Here is an 8,196-nt window from a genome sequence, read left to right as displayed (position 1 = left end):
TTTTTTGCTTGTTAGTTGCTTTATTTTTCTTTTAATCAAGTAAAACACTCTGAATTGCCTCGTTGCTGAAAATGTGCTATACAGATAAAATTTGTCTTGCCTTTCCTAGGAGGCTGGGTGCACCACCCTGCAGTGTCCTCCTCCTGCACCACTACTAAGGAGACATACAGGATTGGTGTTGGGGTGGAGGAGACTCTGGTATCAGCTAGCAGTGGGGGTCTTGCACACTCCTGCTGCTCCTGGTCGCGAGGAACCAAAGGTGTAGGTATAGCCTGGGGGTCTCTGACTGCGTCATTGGCGTCGTTAGGATCCTGATTCATTAGGAGTCTCTGCTTCTCAGCCTCCGTGTTCCCGTTCAATTTTAATAAAGCATGCAGGTTGGTGAAAACTGTACAATTCTGAAATGGTTTTCTTAGGTCAAATAATAAGTTCCTAAATTTGATCAACACAATCATTTTAGTTATGCTGAGATTTCCACCAAACTCCTGATTCCACAAGAGCTTTTACATGTTATCTCTGATGATTGGAAGCTTAACGTATTTTTCTATATGGTCAGACTTCCTTTGGTCAGTGGGTTGGACTTTATGTTGTTATTCATAAAGAAGTTTTTTTTTTTACATCCCTTTCATCTATACTCTTTTTATTTTTGCTTGATTAACCACTTATTATCAACATATGAATAACATGAAGTACATAATATCCAGAAACGTTGATCCATCCATCCATGCATGTAGTGGATAGATGGATAGATAGATAGATAGATAGATAGATAGATAGATAGATAGATAGATAGATAGATAGATAATTTCTGAAGTCCATGTGACAAAACGTGAAAAGGTTTAAAAGTTTTTAATATATTTTGAAGGCACAGCAGATGTTTTTATTTCATGGTGTTTTTTGTTTGTTTTGTAGTGATTGGTTTTTATTTTCTGGGAAGAATGATCATTAAAATGGGTAAATTTGGCATTGATTATTTTGATTGTTAGCCCTGGACAGAGACACGGGAACCTCCTGACACACGCCTCTGTTAGTCTGATAATTCTCTGAGGGATTCAGATGAAGACAAAGGAAGAATTTGACATGACTATTAGACAACCGGGTCAAATGAGGCATTTTTTTCTTTTGCTGCACATTTAATCAAACTCTGCTGCTCTGTGTTGCAGTTCCAGTGTTGGGATAAAACCCTCAGTGGTGCAGCAAACAATGAATTTCCTCTCAGTGCGATTCCTGTGTCGTTTTGGTTTCTTACAGGCTGCTTAAGCGGCTCGCTGACTTCCTCTCAGCTCATGTGGCTTCCTGGCATCCTGCCAGCCTGTTTCACCCCCACCGTAAAGCTTCCACTGCCTTCAAGACCATTCTGCTGCCTGTCCCGTGTGAGACAGGAAGCTGGGCCCTCCTGGACAGTGACCTCACCACAGGAAGAGAGGAGGGTGTGTGCTCTGTGGGTGTGTGTGTGTGTGTGTGTGTGTGGAATTGTAGTTTCTTCTGATAAGCCCTGAAGCATTTTTGCTGCTTCAGCTGCTCCACAGACAAGAAATATAAGCTTAGAAAACCATTCTTCCTTTTCTCAGAGCACTTTTTAATGTGTACATGTCCAGCATGGCTTGTTAACACACTAAACTAGAATTGAACACAACACAAATGTAAAATAAAAAAAATAATAATCTAACAAAAAACGTAAAAACACATCCAAAATATTCATTGGAATGCTATAAACAATGAAATTAAAACACATTTTCCTCATCGTTTCATCCCAGGCAGAGATGAAACTGAAATTCTTTATTTTACAGAAAATAACAGAAACAAAGAGTCAAACGGCGTGAAGCCAGTCTCTACTGTAGCTGCAACTAGAGGATAGAGGCAGTTTTATTAGGTCGCCTGCCCACCAGTCTTGAGTGTCCTTATGAGGCACGATGATCACTCATCTGTTGCCCTCTCAAGGCTCTGAAAGTCATTTGGAAGCCTTGGTTTCTGTTCCATTCCCATGGAGGGTTAGTGGAGTGGCCATTTAAAATGAGTGGTTTCCAAGTGGATGGGCTCAGTGAGCAAGCTGAGGGGCATTCTGGGAAAACAGGAGGATCTGAGCAAACCGCAGTCCTCTGGGGCCCAACCAATCTAGACTACAAAAGCTGACTTAAGTGAAAAGTGAGGCAGTATGTTCTTCGGATCCTTCGCTGTCCGCCCGTCTTCAGCGGAGGTGTGACGACAAACACAGAGCTGCACGGAGAAACCAGCTGATGACCGGTCAATGCACTGGACACCAGCGCTACCTGGTCACACCAACAAACACTCTTTGGCGTGGAAGTTGCTACTGACGGAGGACGAGTCAGAGTTGTTTACCTTCAGTGTCAGCGAAATGTTTTTAAATAAAATTGGAGGAAGAATAAAAGGCAAATGAAGACGATTAAAAGGAAACATTTTGACTTGTTGAGACGTGTCTGCACTTCATTCAGGTCAGACTGGCAGGAAAGCTGGACGAACTGAAGCGACGTGGCTGCGTTTGAGTTGACTGATGTTTGAACCGCTCTAAGTTGTGGAACATGCTGAATTCAGAAATATTGTTAACCTTGAGGCTCAGTGACAGAGCTGTTCTGGACTGGACTCTTGACCCATGTGCTGCATGTCGTCCTCATATCTCATCATCTTTCCTCCTGCTGAGCTTCTAGTGAATGAGAGCCACATGTACCAAAGGAAATGTTGGCAAGCTTTTGGGCATTTCAGGGTCTAGAGTTGCTAAGGAACACACAGAAGCTGCTACTAATGCAATGCTAACAACAGTAAAGGTGTGTTTTGACAACTAGACGTGGAACTCTTAAGTATCCAGACCATTTTTATGCCATCAGAGCAGACGTCATGGCGAGGTGTTGGCTCAACAAGCCCCTTATACCCCCCCCAAAAAACCCAATAAAATAAATGATAAATGCGAATATATTATTAATAACCGGCAGACCTCAGCTTAGCGGAAGCTGGATATCTGATACAGATCTCTGATTGGTCCGCCTCTAACTGCTGCCTTCTAAATAACGGTGGAATGGAATCGGAGGCGTCAGGCTTTCTGTGCTGAAAGCTTGGCGGTCGGGGCTGAGCCAGGAACGCTCACAGCATGCCGTGTTTACACAGAGACATCCTGAGACACATGACAGCTCAGCATGTCCGAGCCTTCCCTACGCTGGCATCTGAGACCCTCAGAGTGAACCGACTGCTTACTGGTCCAGGCCTTAGGGAAAGCAACAGAGCCGACAGGTAGAGTGTTTGTTTAAGCAAATTCCGTTACAGCTGATCTAAAAAAAAAAAAGGCCTTAACAGTTTCCTAAAGGGAAGGTTGGCTGAGGTTGGATTGAGGGAGACAATAATGTTTTTGTGCGAGTGTGCATCCAAGGAGAAGGAGAGAAAAATGGAGGGAGGGGAGAGAGAGAGAGGAAGAGAGCAGGCCATTGTTGTTGTGATGATTCCCCCGGGCTTCCAGGGCCAGGCATGCAGAGGGGGTGGGAGATTTACTATCAGAAAATAGAGCTCGCTGATGGAGAGTAGGGCTGATTAACTGAACTCTTCAACATGCGCATCAATCACCTCAGACAAGAGTTCGTTCGATATTTCTCTCGCGCTCGGTGTCCGGAGACAACGAGTGGGACGGAACAACGAGAAGCTGCTGAAACTGGCAGAGCGCGGCGATCTCTGAGGCGCGTCGGCTCGGTCAGCTTTCTGCTGGCTCTCCGCTCTTTAAAGTGGTTGTTTGGAGGTCACAGGAAAGGCAGATTGATGAACTCTATCTGCTACTTAGTGTCTAATGCGGTGAGTGTGCACTTTCTGAGCCTGTCCAGACACAGGGATGCCTGAGTACTCGCAGATGTCCCAGCTGGACCAATGGGAGGGGAGGACAGGAGGACAGTGCTTTTAGCGCTGATTAGCTGCGTCCGCCAACCACTCCCTCTGACAACTTATTAATGATGAGAGGGAGGAGAGATGGACACAGGACACCATTTCTAAGCAACCAGGATTGACTTGCCTTAGATCAATCTCCAGGCTCTTGTCAGGCTGAGTGTCCTGTTAACTGTTGAGGTGTCCCACCAACACAAGCCTTCAACCTTAACACTGCAGTGAGGCTCAGGGTCAACGGCCAGACTCAAAGCTATTCCTTCCTCTTCAACCTTTGCACGTTTTGTTGTGCTGCAACCACAAGCGTCTACATATTTTACGATAATTTACTGCTATATGGTTTAAAACTTAGGTTAAATTTGGTTGTTTTTTTTTGTTGTTGTTGATACGCAAACATTTTAGTCCTTACAGATTCCCACTTGGTGGCCAGAAGACCTGAAGCTGCAACTGCAGCAAAATGTTGTTCCTCAGTGCATCAACATCAGGAGCATGACGCACTTTTCAGATTTACTTTGTGATGGTCTGTCACATCAAATACCAAAAAGACGCTGAAGTTTGTGATTGGAGTGTGACAAAATGTGAAAAAGTGCAAACAGTATACAGGAAGTGGCTTTACTTAAGCAGCGAGTGAGAGTCTTAGTGACTGTGAGTTTCCAGGACCCTGGCAGAATTTCAGACAAATCTGCCTCCCATGGCCCCTCCTTCTTTTTTTTCTCCTCTTCCGTCCAGAACTCGTTATTCCTGAGATCTACACTTTGTAGCCTCAGGGAGGCAAAGTCAACGTCCTTTCCTCTGTCCCCTCCCCCCTCCTTTGTTTCAGCTGTAGGACGGTCAGACACTCCCCGATTAGATCTGAGCAACCTGACGAAGCTCCACCCAGCACTCCCCATGCTCCCTCCTTATAGATAAGCCTTTCTTCCTTTGCGGTCAAGCTTGACCCAACAGCTTGACTCACCTTTAGATGCTAAATCAGAGAAATGATAAGGAACAATTTCTTTCAGAGGACCACAACTCAGATTTACCGCTAAACCACAATGTGACAGTGGAGGTTCTAACACCAAACTGTAAGCTCATTTCACAACCTGAATTAGTCATTTTTTAGTAAGTCAGTTTCCGTGTCAAGAGACAAAACAAACCGTAACATATGAAAGGTTTTTTTGGTTAGCAGTCTTCCTTTCAAAGTGTGAATAAAGCTTCACTTTATCTAAAAATCTAATTTGGCTACAACTGTGCAGAGGCAAAATAAGCAATTCCACACTTACTGACATGTTTAATTTGCACTGCAGGGCTGATCCAATGACTACTTTACAAAGACTTCATCCTTTCTTCTTGCAAGGTGAAAAAGGAGCAAGGAGCAAGTTCTCTCAGATAATGAATACTCCCCCTCGTGTACAGCACAAAGGAAATTCCTGATTGTTGACACAGAAGAGGCAGACTGAGGATAAGCCTGTCCTGAATGTAAAGAGAACAGGTTCTCCTGTGACTCTGTTTACCCTATAGGACAGAGAAGTCTTTATATTTGTTCCCATATATGGGAAGAAGTATGGTCCAGCCAGCTGAGAAGCAGCTAAATATTTGCTTGATAATACTCAACGTTTACTACAACCTGAATCTTATTTTAAGTCTTGATTTCTAGATTATGAGATTGTAGATCTGTAATTTATTCATCACTATTGAGAAAAGCAGATTAATGCCAGTGCTGTCCAAAAAGACCATATAAATATTAGAGTTTTAGCCTGATTAGCATGTTTGTTTCGTGCTTTAGATGATGCAAGACATCTGTCGCAAATGAAATTTGCCCCTACCCTAATATTGCCTGTGGAGGTTAGGAGAACTACTGACACAGTGAAGCTGTTCTGATTCACTTTGAGGAACTAATGACATGCGACGCTAAAACAAGCTAACAGACGTTAGCACACAACAAGTGGATGTGTTTTGCTCACTGTTTTTTACAGCTATGACCATATAAAGTAGAATCCTCCTAGTTGGAAGCTAAAGGCGTTAAACTTTCCCTGAATTGTGTTGGCTTTATGAGGAAATGTAGCAGAAACTACAACGGCTGGTAGTCTTTGTTTCTATGATGATTTTTTTTTTTTTTCAAATCTAACAGATGAACAGCACAAATATATCTTTTTTTACTGAAGACAGATGACAAGCGAAAAGCTGAAATTAACCAAAGTTGATTGCATATAATAAATTAATTACACAACCTAATTGTCATTTTTGCCGTGATTTTGTTATTTCTGTGTGTTCCTATTCATCAAACCACAGGATGGAAATATTCTGCTCAATATGCTTGCACAAATGGGATGTACAGTATGTTTGTGCAAGCATATTGAGCCGAATATGCAAACCCAGTGACGGTCAACAAGTGACTCATTATATTCTGAGATTCTATCTAGTATAGCTCACAGTCTCACTACGCCAATTATTTTTATCCAAATAACTGTAATGCAGTTATCTGAGAAATGGTGAAAAGAAATTGAACTAAGCCTTTGGAGGGGGACGGTACCGACATCAACATCACGTCAAAACTAAGGATGAAAAAAACGGCTAAATTCATTTAGCTCCTGTTTTCTTTGACGCTGTTCACCATTTCCTGCCATTTCCTTTAAAATGTAATGCAGCCCACAGCTCCTCCATTGTGGTTTCCAGAGCACAGATAGTGGCTATGTATGAACTAGACCACTCGTCGATTCAACACCAAAACGAGAGGTTTCGAGAAGTCTTAACTTGGAGCTCATGTTTCCTGCTGAAGAATCTCAAAGATGTCTGGATTCTAAAATATCTGTCAGCATGAACGTGGTGGATTCTGTTCAAAAGAAAAAAAAGGGAAACCATGGGTTCACCAAAGTGTCCACCTGGTTCTTTCAACAACCCTGTAGAGCAGATGAGCAGGTCCGAACTTTTTTTGGGGGGGGGAGTAACGTGATCAATCATGTAAGAAAAATCCAAAACCACGATGGAAAACACCTGTCCTGTAACTGCCTGACTCAGAGGGTTTGAGCAAAGCCTCACGTGAGATACAAACACTTCCTGAACCTGTGTTAACCATTTCCAGTTAAACCCAGCAGCATGTGTTTGATACACTACACTGCAGACAACCATCTAAAAGTGACGACAGAATTGATTATCAACCAAGCTTCAAGCCCAGTGCTTTGTCTACACATGTTTGCTAACCCTTTGTGAGATGACATAAGCAGATGTTACGATATCCTCAAACAGAAAGCCCCATTGAGATTCAGGGGAAGGAAGAGGGCCTTGCAGAGAAGACAGAGAGCAGAACAGCTTTCCTGGTTATGAACTAATAATAACAACATGAAGTCTCACACAGAAGGAACCAAAACAAAACAACATGAAAAGAAAAAAAATGTGCAAAGTTCTGTCATAAATAGACTACAGTCAACGCATTGTAGAGCACCATGGGCGAAGGGAGGTGGTTAAGGTGGTGTATCAGTGTCTCTAAATGTAAGACATAATTTACGTTCGCTTGTAGTTTTTATCAGTACTGGATCAGGATGGATCTACCGCCACATTTACTAAGAGCTGCAGGAACCACTGAGCACAGATGGATCACCAGAAAGAGGTCTGGGTGAGAGGAGCGGAGGTATGTAACGTTCAGAGCCTCCTCAAGCCAAGGGTCAGACCCAGTCCTGAAGGGAGCGCTTGCAGTGCACCAGCAGCCGTGGCGTCCCTTTGCTCTGCAGCGTGTTGATGATGGCGTAGATCAATCCCAGGATGCACATCACCAGGACCAGAGGGATGGTCACCATCAAAATGTTCATGGTTCGTTCCTCGCTGTCGTCCACCTTCAGCACCACGTCTACCTCATTGGTGTCTTCTTCCCGACCCTCAATGTAATCTTCATCCTTGTCCTTGTCCGAGCCTTTGCCCTTGTCAGAGTCTGTGCCTTCGCGGTCTGTCCCATCCCGTCCTTTGCCCTTGTCCGCATCACGGCCCGCGTCTGGGTTGAATGGTGGACGGTTTAGGTCTGGGTATTTGCGTCCGGAGTCGGTGTCTCTGTCGGGATCCAGGTCCACACTGCAGCCCATGAAGTCTCTCAGGATGGACTTGGGATAGCCTGGTTCGCTCTTCATACGCTGGTTATCAAACTTCCAGTACTTGGTGCCCTTATAGAAGAAGGTGTATGCTGGAACATGCAAAAACATCAGAATGTGTCACCATAAAAAGCACGACTGTACGACATGTTTATCTTTTTCACTTTCAGCAGGAACACTGGCGATATTAACCAACGATCACTCAAGACTTGACCACACCCCGATTCTTTGTTTCAGGCAAGTCTCATTCTGCTACAGGCTC

General features: G+C 43.8%; 1 protein-coding gene across 2 annotated transcripts in view; it reads right to left on the bottom strand.

Annotated features, from left to right (window-relative positions):
* Positions 1-1,558: 1,558 nt before the first annotated feature.
* The window catches only part of mmp15b (matrix metallopeptidase 15b), a 32,396-nt gene continuing 25,758 nt past the window's right edge, over positions 1,559-8,196 (bottom strand). The window contains exons 10-11 of one of the 2 annotated variants that reach the window (XR_003595147.1): positions 5,799-8,026; positions 1,559-5,766 (exon numbers count right to left, since the gene is read on the bottom strand). Coding sequence is in view for 1 of the 2 variants with exons in the window: in XM_028014755.1 (XP_027870556.1) it covers positions 7,518-8,026 (509 nt within the window). In the remaining variant the exon portion in view is untranslated. Of the gene's footprint in view, positions 8,027-8,196 lie in introns of both variants that reach the window. The other variant, XM_028014755.1, reaches the window with a different exon arrangement.

The sequence above is a fragment of the Xiphophorus couchianus genome, chromosome 4, assembly GCF_001444195.1.
Source record: "Xiphophorus couchianus chromosome 4, X_couchianus-1.0, whole genome shotgun sequence".
NCBI lineage: Eukaryota > Metazoa > Chordata > Actinopteri > Cyprinodontiformes > Poeciliidae > Xiphophorus > Xiphophorus couchianus.
This window is presented reverse-complemented; position numbering and strand designations above follow the sequence as displayed.